We start from the raw sequence: 12,548 nt of genomic DNA, 5'->3' as shown, positions 1-12,548 counted from the left end.
AAATAATAATTTGAGGGAAACGGACGTAAAATCGTCAAAGCCCTGATTAAAAATGTCATGTCGTCGTATTATCATTTCCACTGAGGGAGGGGCACAACGAATCACGTAAAGCCGATGAGATATTCATAGAGGTTTATAAACATAACGATCTTCATTGGGTAAAAAAATACTTTGTATGACGCAGTTTTCCGCGGTCCCCGGTGAAATGGATTCCGCGAAGTTTCACGACGCTGTTAAATTGGGCCGTATTATTTTGTTACGCAGCGGCTATTCCCAGTTTTCACTACTAAGTAATCGAGAAAGGTTTTGTTCAACTACAGACGAGACTGGTCGATAAAAATTAAACCTACTCTGAACTCTGGAAATATTTCATTCATAGAGTGCCTTTGCACCAGAGGTCGCCGAGCACGGCCATGCAACGTACTTTGCGACATCCGCTACTGGTGCATGCTAGACGATAAGGGGGTTTCTAAGATGCCATCGCAGAGTGCTTGACTTTTCCGCGGTGTTTAAAAACAGCATCTCGTTGCCGATGTTTTTTTTATTTTCCAGGGAATTTTTATTTATTATTAATTAACCGAGCATTTTACGTTTGTGTATTTTGACACTAAAACGTTAGTTATTGACGACAGTGGTGTTTATACATAGCATCACAGCGAGACGAAAAATGTTTAGTATTTCAGTGTTAAAATGCCTTGGAGAAAAAAAAATGTGCAAACATTTCGCCCACAATGCGAAAAACTTGAAACCTATGCACCAAGAGAACAAAAGACACTGTGGACTTGTTTTGCGCGAAAATTAAATCGCGATATCGGGCCTTCCTGCTACATAAAAATAACGAAATCAAATTATTTAACAGTATAGCACTCGCCTGGAAGCTGCCAGGCTAGAAGTTGTCAACATGTTGCAACATAAACCTGATAAGGGTTAAAAGTATGCTTATCATTTACAACTGTGTGGGTTTTTTTAATCCGCTTGCATACTGGAAGCGTTTACTGTATGTCTTGTCTTTCTTTTTAGTGTGCATGGGGTAAGTAAACAGAGTCCAGGACAGGAAGTCACACACCTCCGCACCGCAACTGAGGCCAGTAACTCATTCGCATATAACATCAACAGTGACTTGTCATTCAAAGAGCAAGGACGTAAACAAACGTTCGGGACTGTTAATCACACACGCGTGCCTCGGTTCACTATATTTTAAAATCAATTTTTGAGTAATGTTCCAGCAATGACAATGTTCCGATATTTTAATACTATCTAGCTAAGACTGCATGGGTAAGAAAAAAAAACAATATCACTCCGAGTGCCCATGAATCTGCATCTATACCTAAAGAAAACGATGTTTATTCACTAATGTGTTCAATCTTCGAAATTATCTATCAAGTAAAAAGCATCAAGTAGTTGGGATAATGATGTCGTTATGTAATACACACCATTATAACAAGGTAGTATACCGGCATACACAAAGACATTGCCAGTGGAAACGTGTCTTGAACAAAAAAAAGCTGAATTGACAAAGCATTGGTAGTTATCACACATGGAACGTTTTCATTCACTCATAGAACAGTTGACTAATATACAGTAGCATGTATTTAGTGGTATGCATCACTGGTGTATTTCTCAAAGCATTGATCAGTTCAATATATTAGGAAAATAGCATTTATTCACATGTGTTCAATCTCCAAAATGAATCAAAAGCAACAAGTAGTTGGGATAATATGTCGTTATGTAATACATATACACTTATAACAGCTGCAGTTCTGTGATAACAAGGTAGTATGACGTCATACACAAAGACACTGCCAGTAACAGCGTGACTAGAACAATGAAACTAGAATTGACAAAATAAAGTATTGGCAGTTATTATGCACGAAATGTTTTTATTCACTCATTTGTAAAATGGCGTATATGATATGTTCAATAGTAATTATACCATTAACATTTTTAAGTCGACAAAAGTTTGTTGAATGCTGTCGATAGAATATACCACTTTTTATGACTCGGCCTCCCCTTTAATCTGTTAAAATTCTCAGACAGACATAGAAATACATACAACGAACGCAGAATGTTGTACACTAATTGTCACAAAGTGTATATAAGATGGGTCATTCAAACTAGTATTAGCTATATAGGTTTCGGTCTTTTGGGACTTATTTGTTGTTTTCAATAACAAAGTTCAGCACGGAGATATACCATACCTTATCGCAGTTAGTTGGTAATGTGGGCACGCGTAAACAGACAATACTGAGTTTTCTTCTCTGTATGCTAAATGTGCCTGGTTCAGAACATATACGTAATAAAATCTTGGAATAACTAAAATGTTTGTGAAATTTACAAAGAGTGTTCTGAAACTAATGAAAGTGACGACCACTTCCTAATGTGATATCCATTAATAAGCTGTGCTGGTAACCATCGTAACACCATCATGCTCTTTTCAATAAAAAAATAATGTAAACAAATCTCATTATTTTTATTATGACGAAATTGCTATTTGATGACACATTATCAAGTTTGAAGGAAATATTTACAACAAAGTATTTTTAGTTATTCGTATCGCCTCTGGGATGTTTTACTTACTTGAAAAAAATACAGCGCTCCCGACGTTCTCTAACGCTGCCCATAACCTAACTCGGTTTCAAAGAACTATGGCACGACTGGGGGCGCCTTTCAAGATAAGTTGTTATCCAATTTCGCAATTAACTGAACTCTCACCGTCATGTCTTTAGGTCTGTAGGTTTGATAAAAAATGACCCTTTCCTATAAATTGTATCTAGTGACGAAACGCTTCTATATGATGTAAGTGGGTGACAGGAAAACGTCGATATCAGAGCGATATCGTTCTGATTAGTAGTCAATAATATTTCGACTTTGAGAGATTTGTCAATTTGAAAAACATTGCTTTCACACATCTACGTCATCACAAATGCGCTTGGTTGCTAGGGAACACGTCTTATGATAACACATCGCCTTATGACGTCATTGTATACAATGTCACATATATAAATGAAGATTATATTTTGAGCTTTCACGACGTGTTGCCAACCAGCGGGAAGGTCGTATACAAATGAGATTTTAATGAGATTATGAAAAGTTGATACAGCGCTCACGGAAACACCAAAGGTCGTAGCACCCTGTAAAGTTTGTGAATCGTCCAATAATATTATCCCAAGTATGTAGCTGAAAGGGTAGTTAGTTCTGAGCAGGATATGTACCGATATTCGATTGTGCTTTGTCTTGGGAAATATACCTGACTGTTGTTTTCATGCTACATCGTTTTGAATGCAGCATTGGAAAAAGTTCAATCTATAAAACGTAATATTTTTCAAAAATCTACTTCCCTGCATAACGCCGCTATTGATGATCAACAACAAGATGTCATGCACTGTTACCATTACTCAAGAGAAAGTTTTCTTTCCATTCTTGTTGCTTCACCGAAATTAAGTTTGTTGTCGCAACATTTTGTGTTAATCAAAATAATGATTTTAATCAGATGTTAATTACGAAATGTAACTGAAACATTATTGTTTTGTCGATTTTATTGGTTTGACATCTTTTGTGCTGGTACGAGGTGGATAAAACACAAAATAGTGTTCTGGGCTCACTAAACTACGGTAATTAGAATTCAATAGACGAAGATATTAGCGTCAGGTGAATTTCTCCAGGTTAAAAGAATTGTAATAGAAATAAAATGGAATAGAATTATGGCCAGAAAAACATATGTCGGCCAGCTCAAACTCCTACAAAATTGATGTAAACAGAATACACCGATTTTTCGAGCTATCTGCCTTCAATATTCTCAGAAATGCAGTCAGTTTTATAGTGTCTAATAGAGAGGCCCAGACCCATAGGTCACCGGTTCACGTCAATAAACAAAGCTTCAAACACAAGTATAGCAGCAGACGTAATTTTAGTACGCCCTCACACATCGTACCTAACAGTTCATTATAATTAATACTTGTTGTGGAAAGAGTTCATTTTTAAACCCCATCCCTAACACTGACGCAACCCCTACCCACCAACGACTCCCAATGTAATTGCATATGCCCCTCCTGAGAACACAATGTTATTCCAGCAGTTCATTTTAAAGTTTACTTGTTATGGAAAGTGTATCGTTTGTACCCCACCCCCTCAAATGCTCCCCAATTCAATTGCATATATTATATGCCCCTCCTAAGAACGTATATAGTTAAGTAGAGGGGGCATATATAATTGAATTTGGGGGGCTTGGGTAAGGGTAAAAGTTAGGATTAGAGGTGGGATTGACAAAGTACTAAGTACGTTAAATTCAAATGTCTTCCGGCTCCGTCTAATGCGTTTCCTAGCACCAATCCATGTTCACGTTTACACTAAATTCGGAACTGAACTGCATACGACATTGTTTTCATCTTCCAACACACACTGTACAATATATGTATATTTACTGTTGATGTAAACAAAATATATCAGCTGGCCAGGATAGCCAACCACAATTGCTCATTACAGGTTCACACACTGTCATTTTTCATATCATGTTTAGGGCGGTAATGCCGTTTTCCCTTCTGATCTCTCACCCCGGTGAAAATCGCTCACATAGGAATACGAAATATATATGGCAGCCGCAGATATTCTTGACTAAATTCTGTCCGATATGATACAGTTGGACAAAGTAGATATCCATGATATTGTTGACAAGCGCCGAGAGTACGAGTACGAATGAATGTTGTATATTCCTAAACCCATGAGGTATGCTATAAGTTTGTAATTGCACTGCGAACGTTTTGATCGAATACGCAGAAACAGAATATGGAGTTGATGTATGCCAAGCTAACGTTGTTTCGTCTTAGCTCAACACGATGTGTGTACATATTAAATAGCTTCCTGTGGTATTTATTAGGACGTATATAGTGCACATTGTTCATGCAATAGTATTACTTAAGGCTCTTTCACACGAAACTTTACCTTAAGTAAGACTTTATTGGAAAATGGCCTTCGAGATCTCGTTGGAAGCGAGGAGCCACGAGACTCGCCTTTGTCTGCCAAATAGTGTTCTCCGGCCTTATGTAACCATGGCACATGGGACAATGTACACGATGGCAATAAAAAATGCAACATGATTAGGAGAAAATAAGTTGTATTGCTCTCGCTCTCAATAAAATCTCAGGGGTTACAAACTCACGTTATTTGCTTTTCCATATCTGAATATTCTGAGTAAACATTCATGACATTAAGAAACATGTGAATGTACATAATCGAGGATTAAATTAATACATTTATCACCAGGTAATACAATTATTTTAATATATACAAACTATGTAAATGAATAGAGTAAAATAAATTAGCCATAACTTGCACATCTCAGTATAATGAATAGGACTTAACATATAATTGTGTATGTCCGGAAAATATTATATGACATCTATTCATCCCTACATCCATTTACCCAGAGTCATTATATTACTGCTGCTATAATGAGTGCATGATATTTACTGACGTCAATTTATGTATAATTTCATACATCACTTTAATATAAGTACTATGGTGTGAGTAATGAAATTTCACACATAGTGTAGTCTTCGTGCAAAAAAAAACATCGTGTCAACAAAATGGGTCAAGAATGTGGCTTCACTGCGTGAATATTCTAGTTAGCATGTGTGTGGAGTACCGTTAGGCAACTGATCATGGTGATGGCGCTGTTGATTTGCTACCACTTGCACAGTTCATTGACCCGGCCTATTATACTCTCTCTCCGTGTGTCAAACCACCTGGGATTGCAAGCAGCCCGGAAGATCAAGTTTTCTATCCATCCTCGTGGCACTAAAGGAGGAATTAGACATAGAAAATCACACTGGCCGATTGAAGTTATTTCCCGTGATCGTAAACTACCATTAGTTTCGAATTTCAGACAATCGTCACGGTGCGTCTTTTTAGTACCCATTCGACAAATTCCACAAATAAGTGTAAACGGAATTTGAATGCAGGGCTGTGGAATGCGAGGTCGCTGACAGGAAAGATTGTACTATTGTCTTCCACGCTCATTGAAGAATAATTGGATTTAGTGTTTCTAACGGAGACATGGATTAAGCGACACGATGACCCTGTAATTTCGGATTTCCACGCGGCCATCCATGCATTCAATTTGTATCAGGAACCATGCACTCATCGTAGAGTAGGGCGCGTCATAATCCTGGCCAGATCTAACCTCAAGTTAGATAATGAGAAGTCGTATACTTTTAAAACTTTTGAGTGCTTGGAGGTTTCTTTTCGTATACAAAATGTACTATGAAGGCATATGGATGTGAACCATCACTGTCTCAGCACAAAGATTGTTGTGTAATGCAATGGAATGTAAAGGGAAATGTATTTGTTACACATGACATTTGTCAATGGTAACAAGTTTTGTTATAATTAGCACTGTTTTTGTGATTGCGTCGAGATAGGGACGTTTGTTTCTGACGTGATTGTGTACAGGGGATTTTTATTTAACCACGATCATTGAGTAGCCGCATGAGTAGGGAGGCGCAGCGACACGTCATGGAACCAACGACGGCGAGGAACTGCACTGAAGTGTGTTGCCATGGGAACAGCTTTGAGAGTGACCTTAGTACCACTAATTATTAAAGCTGGTACTTGGTGATGTTATGAGTTTCCAGGTTGGACTACATTGAAGTGAATTTATATACCAACTACAAACACCCACCAGACAAACTATTACAATTACCGCGGTATTTATATCACGATCACCCGGCGTGTTCTTATATGATGATGTAACCGTTACGAGGCCAAGTTCGGGTTGACTCGGAAGACGTCGGGGAAAAAAGAAGAAAAAAGAACATGGAGAGATTGGAGACGCGTCTAAGTTAGTGAACGTAACTTTCTACTGGACGGTGATTTTTCCTGCAGGAGATAGCTGGTAGACGGTATCATCGGAGTGAATCTGTTGCGGGATTGGACTTGTAAACACTTGAGCACAGTTGGTGTAGAGCTAAGTGAGTGAAGCAAGGAAATCTGAAAGCGAGAGGAGACAGGATGAAGATAACAGTTCAAAGACAAACAGACTTGCACGCCGTACAGGACAAGGTGGCTACACGAAGACCGGGATCAGAAGTATTACCGCCAGTTTGCACGGAGTTCAGAGACGCCGGCGATGTGATAAAGGCTGTTCACCGAACACGGACTTATTTAGGTGAGACCCCTGACCCGCATGAGAGAGATACGAGTGAGTTAAAAGTGTTTTGAAGTGAACTTGGCTGTGTTTTTGTTGTTTCGGATGCGCGCGACTAAATTGCCGCGACATTTTTTTTCTCAGTCGTTCGCTGCGAACACGTTTTGACCGGATGTAAGAGAGCCCTTTCTCGAAACAATCGATCAGGGATTAGCCCACATAATTAGCTATTTTTAGGGAGTTTTTTCATAGTTAAGTTGTGGATGGAAACGATGTTACGTATCGATTTTATTTTATAGTCATTGCTGTTTACGAGGCGTTTTGAGTGACATCGCGTCATCGTTTGATTTAGGTTTTGTGAACAGAAGCTGTATTTTCGATTAAAATATCCGTGAGTGACAGCGATCGTGACTTTTGTATACACTTATTCTTCTTTGATGTTGAGATTCTATGTATTTTATTTTTCGTGTTGACTTTTTGTCCACACATGCGATTTCAACGGTTTTATAGATGACCTTTGACCCATAAGAGGTATATTTGCAGTTTCACGCAGTGACGAGTTATCGGCGAGTGCACAGTGTTATCTTTTATTTATTGTATCAACACGGTTATTACTGAACAGTTGTTAGCTGTACTAAAGACTCTTTTTAGCCAGTACTGCTTGTTCATGACTTTAGTTTTCCATTGTGAATTTGTCAGTGCTATCAGGGGTAAATTCTTTTACTCTCGGGTTCTCCACACTTGCCAGGGGGGAAACTCGTCTTGTCTCTCTATTTCGTTCCCTTGAGGTACGGGATCGGGAAAGTCACTTTAACTTTACAGTCAAATAAGGCACACACAACGAAATACGTTTCAACTCTCGTCTTAGTCGATCTTTTGGAGCACTCTATAAGACACAGCGCCCTGGGGAAAAGTCCCCAAGACTCTCACAAGGCTGAACCGCTGAACCAAGACTCGCCCAAGACTGGACTCTCGACTCTCCAGGACTGCACTCTCTCTTCTGCGTCTATCGTGCTGTGCTCCCCAAGACCAACTCAAACTCTCTTTATTCATTTTCAAAACTCTAACCAATTACAAAGCAGTAAACAGACTCTAGGGCGTAACCTTCAATCATAAAGCCAATCACACTAAGTACTGAATACGTCATATCTTTTGATTAATCGTTCACTACATTAATAACTATGGATACCAACTGTCAGAATCGCGACGGTTATCTGGTAATTAGTTCCAAATCACTGAGCCAGGTTCCGTCCAAAACTTCAAATAGGCTTAAACGATGACAGACATAACACAGCAATTCAGCTAATAATCAACTAATTAAGTCGGTTAACAGATACGCGAAAACAAATTCATGATAGTGCGTTGATTACATGTTGTTGGATCCGTCTGGCATTTCTGTCGGTTTTAGCAGGGCGGAGGTTTTAATAAATATTTCTATCGCATTTGAATATTCTGGCAAATATCCTATTCACTGTGTTGGATGTGTGAAATGTCTGTAATATTTTATGTTATGGGTTTACTCCACTTGTAAGAAACTAACCTTGTGTTTTTTTGACAGGTATCATTGCATGTAGTCTTGTATTTCAGAGCTTTCGCCCTGACAAGCTGCATTACTCCACCCCACCCCGTGGAACCCTGGGAACAAGAGCTCCTGTATGCGAGTTGCTGCCGGAAGGAGAGCTATTGTTTGTTGTCTGCTATTGTTTTACACACGTGGATTTCTCTATTTTTACCACGCAAAATCCCAAAATAGAGTGGCGTCCAACAAACCAATAAATTCATTCACTGAATTTATTTTTTTCCCTTTTATGTTGCAAATCACAGGTGTGACATATTGTAGTGTTACCTCTGTGTAATTTACAATATATCTGCATTAACCTTCACTGTGAAGGACAATATGGGAGCTGACTTAAATGACTGGTAGAAGCAAGGCTGGGCAAATTTTGCGAAATAGTAGTTAGTTAGAATTAGCAGACACGCAATCCACACATTGTGGGATATCAAAATATGGATGATAAACATCATGTAATATTTCCAGAAATATAGTTTGAATTGAAGCAAAGCCCATTAATCCATGAAACATACACACACATATCCGTACATATCATCCTGTCTTAATGTGTGTGGGGCAAAGCTGTCATGCACACAAATCATAATAACTGGAAATGATTTCAGAACTGAAAAATGTTTTATTACTGTAAATAATTAAAACTGAAATTTGGAAAAACTATTAACAATTAATAATGCAAATATGTGATTTGCTGTACAGTTTCCAGAAAATTATTACAAGTCCCGGAAATATTGGGGCAGCTAATTTGCAAACTCGCTAGCGAATTGGCTATTTGGATTTTGACTCGATGTTAACCCAACGGATCGTTCTGATGTGAAAATTGAATTTTCTCCCTTATTTGTAGGAAACTGTTTCCCAACTTGTCTCTTTATTTGGTTTCAAGCCATGTTCAAAATGGCTACTCCCATATAAATTATAAATTACTCGTACTACTTTTACATTATCGCGCCTTGCATAACAAAGCAAATCGTCCAGATGAATCCAGACACGTACCAGGACAAGTAAAAACATTCTATGTCACCTAAAGCAATATATACCTGGTTCACAGAGATTAGAAATACGCCGTTGTAGGATCAGTGTTCGGATTGGCTCTACAACGGTGCATTTCGTTTGCAATCACACGACATTAAAAACGCCTGCGTAATTTTATATTAGGCCTGTGTAGCACCCCCTCTATAGTTAGATCCGTGTTTGAACATATTCTTACCCTATCACTGCGATTATTATGTTCAATTGCTTCCTTGAATCTTGACTTCAAAGGTTTTACTTTTACTTTTACGCACAGTTCTGTGGGTTTATCTCACCCCATTTCCTTGTTTTTTTTTTGCAATAATCCTGTAAACCTGTCTATCATGGAAGGTTCCGTGTATCAATCTAAAAATATTTTCCTCTTGCCAAATAGAAATCAGTAGCAGGACTTCATTATTATCCAATTATTTCCGACACTACTCGTTCCACTGACCATAGCAGTACATGTATCACTCGTCGTCATGTCGTTGCTATGGACGTAGACACGAATTCCCAATAGAGGGTGTTTGTGTCACTGTTTATGCCACTGTGCGTGTTCACAGAAACTTTGTTTAGAATTTAGGTCTGAGCTCGGACTCTGGTCAGAAAGTTTAAGCTGGTGTAAAATCCGCCATGTTTACACCAGCGTAAACTGGTCACACGGCAAAAATAACACCGTCGTTAAATTTACGGCGGTGCTACAACGGCGTAAATGTTACGTCACTGGGAGTTGGAAAAACTTATGTATTTTAATAAATTTTTAAATAATAAAATGTTATATAACTTTTCTTTTACCCCCCCCCCTTTTTCTGGTATCGATTTCAAGTAATCACTGATCTTTGTTTATACCACTCTATCCTATTAATGCACCATGAATAAATTAAATGCCCACCCGCTTTATGGTTGTGCTCATGCCACAGTCCTGGCGCGTTTCAACCCTTGGGATATTTTACTATAATGCGGTGTCTACATCGTGCGTCAAAATTTGCATATAACATTAGCGCGTAATAAAGATTGTGATAAAGGAAAGGGTGGTATAAAAAAAGATCAGTGATTACTTGAAATCGATACCAGGAAGGGGGGGTCAAAGAAAAGTTATCTAACATTTTATTATTTAATATTTTTTTAAAATACATAAGTTTGTCCAACTCCCTGTGGTTACGTCTGAACCAGGTAATTGACTCACCCAGAGTAGACGCGACCACAAGTCGGCGCCATAGCGATTCGAAAGCTTACTGTCAAAACCCAAGCAGTTAGCCAATTCGCTAGCGAGTTTGCAAATTCGTTGGCCCAATACTTCTGAGACTGGCTTATAACAAAACCATGACATTTATAAAAGGCTCAATGCTGATATTCACTTCGAGTATACCTGAAATATAATCTTACCATTGCATACGACTTGTCAAAACGTACAGTTTGATAACAATTCCATGAGAACATCACAATACAAACAAGACATTAAACCCTTCTCATAGTAACATGTAAGTCTTGTATAAACCCGAATGAAAAGTCCGGAGTCACGGCGAATACTTCTAGCGAGTCGCCCCTCTAAAAACGTCAATACTGTGGTCAATGACATTCAAATTTGCTCTTCTATAAAGCAGCAGTTTCCATCTTCAAATAACCGAAATAACCTTGATACCCTGGAGAAGCATGTCTATTGTTTCACAACGACTTTCCCAAGGGATTTTCGTCTTCTCAAATTCTCAAGATAAACGTTCCAAGGTTGTTTTATATTAATTTCCATTGCACAAAAAAGCAGCAAATACTGTTACTGAAGCATAGAATTTGCATGATTTTTTCTCCCTGGTTATTCACACAAACTGCAAATCAAGTCCTTTACTACATCCATAGTTGTTGACACTTTGCAACCGCCTTGATGGATGTATTGTGACGTATTTTGACCCTCGGATTCTGGCTGCATTTACTGTCCTTTCCTACCACTTCAATTTCCTTTCATTATTACAACCAGATTCCATGATTAGATTACAGATAGCACGGTTTTCATCCAACTACCGTGAAAGATGAGATACAATCGATGTCGATACGAGCTGGGCAAATGAACAAAAAACAAATCATCGCAGATCTCAAGAACTATAAATGTCAAACCTTCATACATTTCGTAATGTGCATTACTTTGGCTTAATTTTATATACATGTAAGTATACGTTTCCCTTAAAAAAATCAGATTTTAGTGTATGATACTGGGTACACTCCCAGCACACCGTTATATACTATATGTCACTTCCACTATTTGCATAAATATAAACAATCACACATTTCTTGGTGAAATGATATGATGATGTTTGCATATTTTTAGAACTGCATTGCAAAATATGAGTACGTGCTCAGGCATCCCTTTCAACTCTAGTTTTATGTAATCTGAGAAATAGTTTCTGAAATATCACATTTTCTTGTCCCGAAAGAGGTTTGTGTTGCCACAGGATTCAGGATATATCAAGTAAATGTTGGTATATAAGTTCGTAGATACTGTTCAGTACAGCAGAGGGACGTAACTTGAATTGCGCATAGTAACAGTTAGGAACGTCAGCGAATCTTCTAACACCACTTCCATATTTACAGCGACGTCGTACCACAGATAGCGGGTAACTATCGTGCCTACGTGGATCCTGTAACCGGTAAATACAGCTACTCCACGCGATGTTGTCCAATGGGATAAATTCTTCACCAAACTACCAATTCTCGTGTTTTTTTGAAGATGTTTCTATCGCTCGCTCATGAGTTTGGAGTGTACTATCATGATTTATATTTCAGTCAGTTTGACAGTGGTTGTCATGACATATACTGATAAAGGTTAATGACAAGACC

At 38.3% G+C, this 12,548-nt stretch overlaps 1 protein-coding gene across 1 annotated transcript in view; it reads left to right on the top strand.

The window, feature by feature from the left end:
• The first annotated feature begins 7,005 nt into the window (after positions 1 to 7,005).
• Positions 7,006 to 12,548, top strand: part of LOC144362086 (uncharacterized) — a 36,575-nt gene continuing 31,032 nt past the window's right edge. The window contains exon 1 of the mRNA XM_085508563.1: positions 7,006 to 7,195. Within this exon, the coding sequence (XP_085364689.1) occupies positions 7,006 to 7,195 (190 nt within the window). The remainder of the gene's footprint in view (positions 7,196 to 12,548) is intronic.

This window comes from Saccoglossus kowalevskii, chromosome 15 (assembly GCF_978046115.1).
Source record: "Saccoglossus kowalevskii chromosome 15, keSacKowa6.1, whole genome shotgun sequence".
NCBI lineage: Eukaryota > Metazoa > Hemichordata > Enteropneusta > Harrimaniidae > Saccoglossus > Saccoglossus kowalevskii.
Note: the sequence above shows the minus strand (reverse complement) of the source record. Positions and strands in the feature narration are given on the sequence as shown.